The sequence below is a fragment of the Rhinolophus ferrumequinum genome, chromosome 3 (genome assembly GCF_004115265.2).
Source record: "Rhinolophus ferrumequinum isolate MPI-CBG mRhiFer1 chromosome 3, mRhiFer1_v1.p, whole genome shotgun sequence".
Lineage (NCBI taxonomy): Eukaryota > Metazoa > Chordata > Mammalia > Chiroptera > Rhinolophidae > Rhinolophus > Rhinolophus ferrumequinum.
The window spans coordinates 54,576,255-54,588,332 of record NC_046286.1 but is presented as its reverse complement, the minus strand read 5'-3'; the positions used below and the strand labels follow the sequence as shown (position 1 = coordinate 54,588,332).

The 12,078-nt window shown below is 38.3% G+C and overlaps 1 protein-coding gene across 1 annotated transcript in view; it reads left to right on the top strand.

The window, feature by feature from the left end:
• MCHR2 (melanin concentrating hormone receptor 2) overlaps positions 1 to 8,991 on the top strand; it is a 33,401-nt gene extending 24,410 nt beyond the window's left edge. Inside the window, exons 4-6 of the mRNA XM_033103145.1 lie at positions 2,514 to 2,708; positions 5,426 to 5,545; positions 8,502 to 8,991. Of these exons, the coding sequence (XP_032959036.1) occupies positions 2,514 to 2,708; positions 5,426 to 5,545; positions 8,502 to 8,817 (631 nt within the window). The 3' untranslated portion in view covers positions 8,818 to 8,991. The remainder of the gene's footprint in view (positions 1 to 2,513; positions 2,709 to 5,425; positions 5,546 to 8,501) is intronic.
• The last annotated feature ends 3,087 nt before the right edge of the window (positions 8,992 to 12,078 follow it).

Here is a 12,078-nt window from a genome sequence, read left to right as displayed (position 1 = left end):
CCCTCCCCCTGCCTCACTCTAGAGGATCACGTGGTCAGAGACAAATAAAGATTCTGTAAAACTGAACTTTTTCCTCCCCTGCACTTCTTTCAGTTCCAATTCTACTAAATTCATAAAAATTCAATAAATTTTGCAGTTTTATAAAACAGAAATGGAATTTTCTTTGTAAGGCTATAACCAAATGTCAATGCCATCAGTATGCCTTATTGTCTATACAGTTAAGTCATTTTAATTGGCAATTTAATAGATTATAAGTTTCTCATAACTCATTTTTATTTCTCTAATTAGTAATAACTGCAAGTGTGCAGAATATTTTAATAGTGGGTTCCTACCTCCAAAGCAATAAAATAAATTGTAAACATCCAAAATATTAAAAATATTTGCCTCCAGATAAAAGCTGCCTAGACTTTCACAGGTGGCTACCTTTGTACATAAATTCTCTAGAACTTCAAAAGTTAATAAGTAGAATGAAAATCCCCTACTCATTCATTCATTCAATTCATTAAACAAATGTTTATTGAGCATGGACCATATGTCAGGGACTGTGCTGGTGCAGGAGACACAGTAGCACTAAACTAATAGTCAAGGCTGCTGTTTTCATTGGCCTCCTCTATTCCAGAGGTGTAGACAGACATTAAGTGAAGGATCACAGGGGTAAATGTGTATTTCTGCACAGTGACACACTGGGAAGGAAAAGTAGAGTTCCCCTGTGATCCTCATTGCAGTCATGGGCCCTCGTAAAGAGTGAGCAGTGTGGGTGGTCAGGGGAGGCTTCTCTGAGATGCAGACCATGAAATGGGGACTCAAAGGAAGAGCAGGAGGAAACAGAGGCAGATCCCACCAGGCAAGTGGGAAGGTCAGAGAGAGATGGGCACAAGCTGTAGCCTGAGTGGCAGGCAGGGCCAGGTGGAGAAAAACCTTGCAGGTCCTGGTAAGATTTCTGAATTTTATCTGAAAGACAATGGAAAGCCATTGAAGGGTTTTCAATGGGTGAGGGAGGGGGGGGCGGGGGAAGATGGGAGGGGAGGGGAACTAGTGTGTGCTGGCTTGGGAATGCAATCAGAGAAGATTCCCTAGTTGATTGATGCCATGACTCGATCCATCATTCTTTAATCCCAAGCAGAATGGTGGCTGCGCTGCTGCACAATCACTGCCCCATGCCCCTCCCCACCAAGGAGGGGATCTTCAGGTGCAGTGTACAGAGGAAGAGTGGCTGGGGCACCCGGGCCACAAGGCTCTCCCTGCATGCCAAGGGGTCCTGTAAGTGAGTGCTAAACATACTGCTTCTTGGGAGGAAGAGTGGCTGGGGCACCCGGACCACAAGGCTCTCCCTGCATGCCAAGGGGTCCTGTAAGTGAGTGCTAAACATACTGCTTCTTGGGCAAAATTGAAACAGCAAGGGGACAGGGAATTTTTTTCATTTTTATAAATCTTCATCAAGTAGTTTCACAACAACGTGCAGAAAATTAGATGACCATCGAAACATTTTCTGCATTTATTTAATGTCTACGAATACTGCCTTCCACCAACCCCACACACAGTGAAACTGTATTTTCTCAAATACCCGTTTTTCTGGGTCTGAGCTCTCTTTTCATTCTTTAGCTTTTATTTGACTCTGAACAATTCTTCTTGGATTTCTTGGAGAGCCAAATATATTTGATATGTCAGGATTTCAAGTTGAGTAATGATTATCCCTTTTTGCTGGATCAAAAGTGGAAAATCAGAAAAGAACAAAGAAAAATTCTTCTCCATGAAATTAGCCCATTTCCTCCTTTGGTCTCTACCCTAAGTTCCTTGAGGAATTCGCATTGTCTATACCACATTTCTCCGAAAATAAGACCTAACCGGAAACTAAGCCTAACCATGATTTTTCAGGATGACATCTCCTGAACATAAGCCCTCATGCATCTTTGGGAGCAAAAATTAATATAAGACCCAGCGTTATTTTCAGGGAAACACGGTACTAGTCACGTTTGTTTATCCTCACTGTGATTTCTATGAACTGAACCTCCAAGAGCCTGGGGACCGTACTGTAAAGATATCTGAGCAAATGCCTGTCCCATGTGCCTGGACTTCATCCTCCTGGGGCACCCTCCTACCAGCCAACACACTTTCCTCCTTCCTGCCTCTATATCAGCAAATCGTACTGGGCAGAGGGCCCCCGCCTCCTCAAGGAAATCCCTGTCCAGAGACAAAGTTTTCCAGAGCCCCCTCTACAAAAGAAGCACCTTTGTAAAGGGAGAATTTGCAAGGCAGCATTTTACTATCATCAGTGAGTTCGTGGAAGAGACAGCTATTTCAGTGAGTGGTTTATTCAGACTGGTAGGGTCAAGAGTTGTTTTCTCTACAGGTACCGGCCAGCTCTTTAAAAATATAACTTTCTTTTACCCTGATAGAGGTGTGCTTCAAGGAGGATAATAAGACTAATAATTTACTCTTGTCGTGAACCTTTCATCTTTGGAGCTCAGTGCTTTTATTGATTGTTCCCAAACCCTTCGTAACTGGCTTTGCAGGTACTTGGCTCTCGTCCAACCATTTCGACTTGTGAGTTGGAGAACGAGGTACAAGACCATCCGCATCAATTTGGGCCTCTGGGCAGCTTCCTTCATCCTGGCGTGGCCTGTCTGGGTCTACTCGAAGGTCATCAAATTTAAAGACGGCGTGGAGAGTTGTGCTTTTGATTTAACATCCCCCGATGATGTGCTCTGGTAGGTTGTTAAAACTTAAGAAACATAGAGTTGAATTAAGTCATGAAGTGCTTCATCCTCCTTGTCAACACGTGAGCTGCCGCGCAGCGCCTTGGGGATCCTCTTCTAGCCAGTCTCCCCTCTTCGTTTTCTGCTTTCCACACTCCAGCTGATAGTTTGATTTTTAAAAAGACAGTAACCTTTAGGAAAAGATTTTTAGCGAGCACAAATATATTTAACTATGGATTTTAAAAATCTTTGCAGCCAGACGTAGTAGGAACACAGCAATGAAGGGAGGGACAGAATTTCCAAAAGGGTCTCAGTTACCAAGATGCGAACCTTATCAATATGCGACGGAAGTTGGGTTGAATTGTGTCCCCCAAAAAGATATATTCAAGTCCTAATTCTCAGTACCAGTAAATGAGACATTATTTAGAAATAGGGTCTTTACAGATATAATCAAGTTAAGATGAAGTCATACTGCACTAGGGTGGGCCCCATATCCAATGATTTGTGTCCTCGTAAGGAGCGGGAGATTTGAAGAGACACACAGAGAGAACACCTGTGAAAGCAGATTCTCCTTCAGAGGTTCCAAAAGGAACCAACCCTGCTGACACCTTGATTTCACACTTCTGGCCTTCAGAACTGTGAGACAATGAATTTCTGTTGTTTTAAGCCATCCACTTTGTAGTAATTTATTATAGCAGCTGTAGATAACTAATACAGCAACCAACACAGGCATTTCTTACATTTTAATTTGAAAAGAAAAATTAAATCGACATTTTTCTATTTGAAATTTTGAATATAGCTTTGGAGTCTATGGCTAAAATTTTTTTCAATTTTTTAAAACTTTGTATTAGTTTCAGGTGTACAAAGCAATTTAATAGTTAGACATTTAAACCCCTCATAAAGTGATAAGCCACCCCCCAAGGTACTACCCCTCTGACATCTTATATAACTGTTACAATACCATCTACTATCTTCCCTACAATGTACTCCACATCCCGTGACTATATATACCTATATATTTAGTTATAGTTGACATTCAATATTATTCTACTTCAGCTTCAGGTGTATAGCGCATTGGTCAGGCATCTACACAGTCTATGACGTGATCCCCTTGATAAGTCCTGTACCCATCTGACACCTTACATCTTTACAATATTGTTGATTATATTCCCCATTCTGTATCAATTACTAATTTGTATTTCTTAATGCCTTCGCCTTTTTCACCCTGCTCCCAACCCCATTCCCAACTATCACCCTGTTAAATCTAGTACCTATCTAGCATACCTAGCTATAACAATATTATTGACTATATTCCTTATGCTCTACCCTACATCCCATGACTACTGTGTAACAACCAATTTGTACTTCTTAATCCTTTCCCTTTCACCTATCCTTAACCCTATGGCTAAAATTTTTTGATTGTCTACTAAGAGCCAAGTACTGTGCTAGAGGCTTTTTACATACATGCATACTCTACCTCAAGTCAATCTGGCAAATTCCTTTTACCCCACCCACTACTTGTCAATAGATGTCATTTCTGCATCATGTAGACACAGCTCCAGAGGGCTGGAGGTAGAGGCCCTGCAAGACCACAAATCCAGTAACAGCAATCTCCTGAGGAGTGCAACAGAGATAGGATTGATTATTTATTTGTTACTTCTCCCATGAGCATTAGCTGCACTCACAGACAAAAACCATCAACCAATCTAAGGGTGAAATGAAACTTAACCACTGGCGCTGATACATTAATATGGACCTGGGCCTATCTAAAAGAAGAGTACAACCTGAGGCTCACCATATGACTATAGGACTGTGGCCTGTGTCAAAGAAACAAAGATTAATTACTTTGCACTGACAACCGCTTCTGCTATTCTGGGTTGGTTATCATAAAGGATATTCTGAGATGTGACAAAGTCTGTTGTTCCACCTGGACTTAAATCCTTATGGTTCACTGGGCCGGAACTTCTGTATTGGGCTGGAACTTCTAGTCCCAGGTTCTCTCTGCCACCCTTTCCACACCCACCCCATCTGTGCAGCCTTCTTTCACCAATGCCAAGTTTCTGCCAGGACAGAGGACACCTGGCATCTGTGCAGAAATGGAGTTGGCTCACCTGAGAATTCCCCTGGCAGAACACTGAGGAAAAGACTGGCTAATTTTACAACAGACCCTTTGAAAAGATATCTTGAGATTTGGTTACAAGCATAGGCTGTGCAGCTCAATTGTGTGTCTGGGTTCAAATCCCACCTCTGCCACTCACTAGCTGGGTAACCTTAGGCAAGCCACTTACCCACTCTGTGTCTCAGTTTCTTCTTCTGTAACATGAGGATACTAATGGCATTGTACTCATGGGGGTGCACCAATTCAGTGGGTTAAAATATGTAAAGCACTCAGGTCATCTCCTACTATATGATAAATAGTACTTGCTGTCGCCTACAGTTGTTAACAACACTAAAGATCATGATAAGTACCCTCACCTGTCCCATACTCAGTAGCGCTGGGCTTGGCTAGAGAAGAGATTTGCATCATTGTCGGTGAGCAACGAGGAGCAGCAGACTTCTCTACAGGAAAGCACCCGAAGATCCTGAACTTTTCGACAAGAACTTTTATCCTGGGTCCTGAAAAATCAAAGACTCATGCCTCATTAACTGTAACAGCCAGTTCCTAGCATTGTGAATGTAACAGTCATGTGACCTCTCTCTCTCTCTCTCTCTCTCTCTCTCTCTCACAGGTACACACTTTATTTGACGATAACAACTTTTTTTTTCCCTTTACCCTTAATTTTGATGTGCTATATTTTAATTTTGTGCTATACTTGGGAGATGTATCAACAGAATAAGGATGCCAGATGGTAAGTGTTTGCCTTATTTTGTTTTATTTATTGAGAAGACAATTCAGAGATCCGAAGATATCTACAACAGAAATTTAAACAACAATCACTTGAAACATACCACACTTAGACAGATGGGCATTAATGTCCCTGTGAGGCATTTTCTGAAAATAAGACATATTCTGAAGCAGCTATTTGAGGATCTCTCAATAATATATGTTGAAATCACTGAAGTTAAAGTTTCATAAAAATTTAAACAGAACTCAAGATTCTATTTAAAGAATGATTTTATATTTGTCACCAACAATGTTATTTAAATATTTTATTTGTACATTTTGCCAAGCTGTGTATATATTTAAATATCCCAAATGTTGTGTATAACTTTAATTTTTGTGTTTTAATTCTTTTAATTTAGAGAAGAAGGATCTTATTAATACTTAAATACTTGCTACAAGATTAATTAGGATTAAATAAAACCAAAGATTTAAATAAAGACAATAAACTTGGGCAGGACCTTTAAAAATACCTATCTCTAAAATTGCATAAATAAATCTAAATTATCTTCTACTTGAAACTATACACACCGAATTGTTTAAATGTGTAACTCGGTGATTTTATGACATGTTGGGTTAAAAAAGCATTATTAAAATTTGTCTTTAGAATAGATTTTTGTATTTGTTTGAGAAAGAAAATTGCTGGGTTTCTCATATACACTGCATGTAACACTCTGAAGATTACAAAAAAAAAGAATGGGTGAACAATTTAAGCACCCTTAGTCAAAGTTTGTGGCAAACTAAAAAGGTTTAGGTGGTGTGGGGACAGAGTCCCAAAAAGCAGTTTCCAGGCTCTCGGCCTCACATAGAAAGGTGCTGGCTCAGGTAGTAAATGGCCGTCGACTGTGATCAAATGGCCATCAGCTGTGGCTAGTTGGCCGTCAGCTGTAACGAGTGAGCAATTGGCCACTAATATAACTGCTGTGGCTACGCTAGCAAAAAATGGAGGCTAGCAAGAAGATGGTGGCTGAGCCTTCAAGCGGCACAGTGAGGGTTGACAATTGTGTTGCTCCTGTTTCCTGTGTCTCTAACCCAGCTGCCAGCGAGAGTATAGTGGTATGACTCCCCTACCTATGGCTCCGTGGGTGTTCCTTTTTGGCCTCACCATGTCCTGCGTTCTTATATGGGGAGTGGGACCAGAGACCCCGCCGGACGCCCCGCACGACAGGTGGTCTACTGGCCCATGACATTTTTTCCCCACTTAGAATTTCTTGAAATTTTTTGGAAATATTACTTTATTAAAGGGTGGTCTATTTAGAATGGGAAAGGTAAGCAGCCACAGTTATAGGGGTGAAAAAGGGAAAAATAGCTTCTAAATGTATAACAGAGAGCTGAGTTGGTGAGAAGGTTGAAATGAAATCACATGTAATATTAAGACACTGACAGCTGGAAAGGATGCTTGAGCCCTTTTAACACAGTCCTCCAAATCAGATCATTTTGCTCCCAACACTTTCCTCAGGAATGCTAAAAGCATCTTATGAAACAAAGCTCACACTGTCCAGGTATGCCTTAAAATGCAAGAAATTAGAGGAATAATAGTGCCTACTTTGATAAACTGCAGAGGAATCATCTTAGAATGATTTTCAGCTGCCATGCGTTTTTTTAATACTATTCCTCAGGCTTATTCATCTTCTTCAGCCATGTTGCAGGAAAATTTCTATTAAGTATCTCACTATAACATGATAAAATTTGGGAATTTTAAAGTATTTTTTTATTTTGGAATAAGTTTAAATTTACAGAAAAGTTGCACAGGTAGTACAGAGAGTTCCCATTTATCCCTCACCTAGTTTCCCCATTAGCATCTTACCTTACTATCAAGCATTTGTCAAGACAAAGAAAATAGTATTGATACATTACTATTAACTAAGTTCTACCTTTTCGTGGATTTCACCAAGTTTTTTTTTTTTTTGCATTTAAAATGTTTTTATTATAGAAAATTTCAAACATATACACAAGTAGAAAGAGTGATATAGTGAACCCCAAGAACCCATCACCCAGTTCCAACTAATATCAAAACTCATGGTCCATCTTCCTCTCCTCCAATAGTTCACACCAGTTTTTAATGTCCTCTTTCTGTTACGGGATTCAATCCAGAGTATCACATTGCATTTAGTTGTTATGTCTCCCCAGTCTCCTCTCGTCTATGACAGTTTCTCACCCCTTCCTGTTTTTCAGACCTTGATAGTCTAAAGCAGTAAAGGAGGGATCCTATAGAATGTCCCCCAATCTGGGCTTGTCTGATATTGTGTCATGATTAGACTGTAGTTAGGTGTTTTGGGGGAAAAATCAGCTCTTCTCATCACAACTTATCAGGGGGCACATGATAACTACATGACATCTCTGTTGATATTAACCACGATCACTTGATAAGGCAGTGTTTGCCAGGTTTCTCCACTATAAAGTTACTGTTTATCCCTGTCTCTATTCTTTGGAAGCACGACACTAAGTAAGTAGTCCACCCTCAAGGGGAAAAGAAAGGGTGGAGAGTGGGAATTAAGTTCCATCTCCTAGAAAGTGGAGGATATAGATACAGATAGATAGAGATAGATAGAGATATATGTATATAGATAGATAGATAGATAGATGTAGATAGATGATAGATTATTTGGAATTCTTCTATAAAGATTTGTCTCTTCTCTCCCATTTTATTCAATCATTTATTTACATAAGTATGGACTTGCATATATATTTGAGATTTGGAGGTTTAATACTGTGTCATTAATTTTGTTTCTCAAAATGTTGCAGCTTTGGAAAATTTTTAACAGAATGAAAAAATATATTTCCACAATGCTCTGTATAAGTAGGAGTAAAAATGAGTTTCATGTTCCCCACATAGCTATTATAACTGTCCAACACGTTCTAGGAATTCATTGCCCTACACTTTCTAAGGTTGATTATGTTCTATCCTAATGTTTCCTTTCTAGTTACAATCCCAGTGTTCCCAGGCAGAGAGTGATGAAGCTGACAAAGATGGTGCTGGTGCTGGTGGCAGTCTTTCTCCTAAGTGCTGCCCCCTATCATGTGATACAGCTGGTGAACTTACAGATGGAGCAGCCCACGCTAGCTTTCTACGTGAGCTATTACCTCTCTGTCTGTCTCAGCTATGCCAGCAGCAGCGTTAACCCTTTTCTCTACATCCTGCTAAGTGGAAATTTCCGGAAACGCCTGCTTCAAGTACAAAGGGGAGTGACTGAAAGGGAAATCCACAATATGGAAAATACATTGAAATCGAGATCTTAGGAGAGTAGATGAATCACCATCCATCTTGACAGGCATATTTATGTTATTGGTATTATTAGAAAGAGAAGGCTTGTGTCAATGGGCGTGTGTCTATTCTTCTTGTGTACTTATGAGTCTTAGCAGCACGGAACAGAAGTGTAACCACTCAAATGCAATGAATGTAATATGCTAACTTTAGTAAGACATAAAATATTTATCTGCATTGCAGTAAGGTATTGGGTATAGTCTAAGATACTCAAGCTCCGAATGTTACTTCAGCATGTTATGAACTACTCACTGATAAAAATGGCCATCACCAGAAAACTCCATGACCATCACCAGAAAACTCACCAAGGAATCTGACTAAGCCAGCCAGTACCCTTGAGGTTCCTAGGAGGGGACCACTTTACAGTGAGGACTTAAATTTGGCCATTTTTTTATTGACAAAAATGTCAATTTCCTATGGTCCAATCTAATGCCTTCAAAACTCAGCTTTACCTGTTAGCATAACAGTTATCACGTTTTGAACACATGCAACATGTAACATTACATGTAACAAACCTGTGAGGTAAGTATTACTTCAGTTTACTAAGCTCAGAAAGGTTAAGTGATAATCCTAAAGTGGCACAGTTATATAAGAGCTGAGCTGAAATCCAGGTCTGCCTGTTTTTATCTTTTTACTGCACCACCTTGGCAACCTGTATCTATCATACTGAGGGGAATCAATTATTTGGTGGGGGGCAGGGGGGAGTGCTTTCTCCTGCAGCCCCACAAGGAAAGAACTAGTCTGAAAGAAATGAGGTGATTTTAAGCATATTCTTTTGCATTTAGCTTTGTTCTCATGCCTACAAATTATAAAAACCAATATGTGCATTTTAATAAGAGTATTCATCAGGATGTTAAGCATACATTTAGATACATTCTCTTTAGGTTGAAGTAAATGTTCAAGGGTACAAAAAGTAGTTAGTCCTTAAATTTCTGTATGTTCATTATGCGTATCTATCTTTTCCTCTTTTGGCTTCTATAAAACATGCACTGTGATATAGTAAGAAAAGAAAAAAATGCATTCAAAGCCTGTATTCTCGAGAAAGGTAAATATCATTATTTTGTTTGTAAATTAAATCTGTAAACCAACCTCCTTCCTCCAAATACATAAAACTGCTTGCTCCATGGACATCTGAAACCGACTTTTAATTAGCCTTTTATATAAAAGAGTCACAGAGACCAGCTTTTCTAACAACCTAATTAATCTCCAACGGTCAAGAAACATGACTTTTAACTGAGTGTATTTGGTTCTAGACCTTTAAGATACTTTTTTGGGGAAAAGTAATATCCAAATGCATATCTGAATGAAAGGTTATGTACACGATGTGAGAACTACAAACTGAGACAGGTCACATCTGATATTTTAGTTCTGTAACTGAGATTTGGTGAGCTACACAAAGAGACTGGATGGACTCTCCTTTATAATTTCTATCAAAAGCTACATCATGGCTACAATTCCAGAGGCCTTCATTCTCAATTCTCTAAGGTGCAACAGTCGGTTCAGTGAATAACCTTGATATCCAGAGACCCAGCACAATGGGTCATAAACAGATGTTACTATCTGATAATTGAAGAGCAATTGATGAGTTTACCTCCATTGTCTTTTTTAATACAGAAAATATTATGATTTTAAAGATTTAAATGTTTTAAGCCAACTGACATTTTTCTAATAGCATTTCCAATAGGCCTCAAATAATTCCAATATATAAATTGATCAGTGAATTATTTTAATTTATATTTATTAAAAGTTGTAAAAAAATTTAATCAAAGTGCAAAATAAAAAAGGTGACTATTAAATTCATTTTTGTGCCTTTAATAGCTTTTCTATGTATAATAGTATATATTATATGATATATATATGTATATTACAATCCATCATATATATATATATATATATATATATATATATATATATATGGATTTGCAGAGGTAGTTTGACAGAGCTTCTCTACGTGTTTTGTATTTTTGCCCATGATGTGTATACATTTTGACATTCAAGAAAATTTAATGATCAGTTTCACACATCTAATTAATACTTATGTATTTCTTACCAAAAAAATCATAACTGTATCCCTCCTCTATGCCTATTCCATTTTAGGTGCCTCATTTTAATTTTGATCAATTAATATCAATCAATGAATAAAAATTGCTTATATATTAATTTACTTCTGGTTTGCGGCTTCTATTCTTAAGGTTTTCTTATATAAAGAATTTCAAATTTCATTAGTATAATTTCTCCTGAACAAAGAGTAAAGATTTCAGAATTAGTAAAAGGTGCCCCAAATATAGCTAATAGCTGAAGGCACTCATCATACCAAATTCTGAGAAATTTCGGCACTTGCACATATTATACCTGGAGTAGCAGAAATTCGTTTTTCATGGACTATGATGTCACAGGGGTAATGGAATATTGGACATGAAAGACATTTTAGAGATTATCAAGTGTTACAGATGATAAAAATGAACCTCAGATAGATCAAATAATTTTTAACACAGACCAGTGTGTATCCAGAGACCCATACCTTATGGGCAGCTAGAAACCAGTCCTGAGTTCTTTCCACTGAACTTTCCTCCATGTGGGACAGTGTAAAATAATTAGGAAGAAAATTAAACTTGACAATTGACAAAATTCCTAAGAATTTATTGAGTAAATCAAGATCACATAATTATGTTTTAAAAGTTATAGAATTTTTTAAAAAAATAACTGATTCTTCATAATTTGCTTGGACTTATGTTCAGGATGGCAAAGATTAATTTCCCATTCACTTCACAGAGTTCTATGGACTGAACATAAAACAAAATACAGATATAAACAATATCTTCTTACACTCTCCCCAGTTTTCGGTTGATACCTCTCAATACCAAGAATTTAGTTCATTCTACAGATAGCCTCCTCCCTCACCTAAGGTTAGGAACAGCCCTACAGCTATGATTCCTTTAATATTTCACCCCAACAGGAATAACCTCAAATTGTTTCACTTGCCCTTTTAGCAGCTAGCTCAACTATAGCTATAGTCCATTCAAAAGACTATGGTAAATTGGTATCTTGATGGCTGTAGTATATATATTCATCCTTTAATGCATATTTACAGAACAATTTACTTCTCAGAAACTCCAAGACACTGGGTTCCACTGGGAAAAAAAATTAATCCCTTAAACATTACTCAATCTCAAGAACTAGAAATCCAATGTCTCCTGTGTTTCCCACAGATCAACTTACCTACATGGGGGAACCAG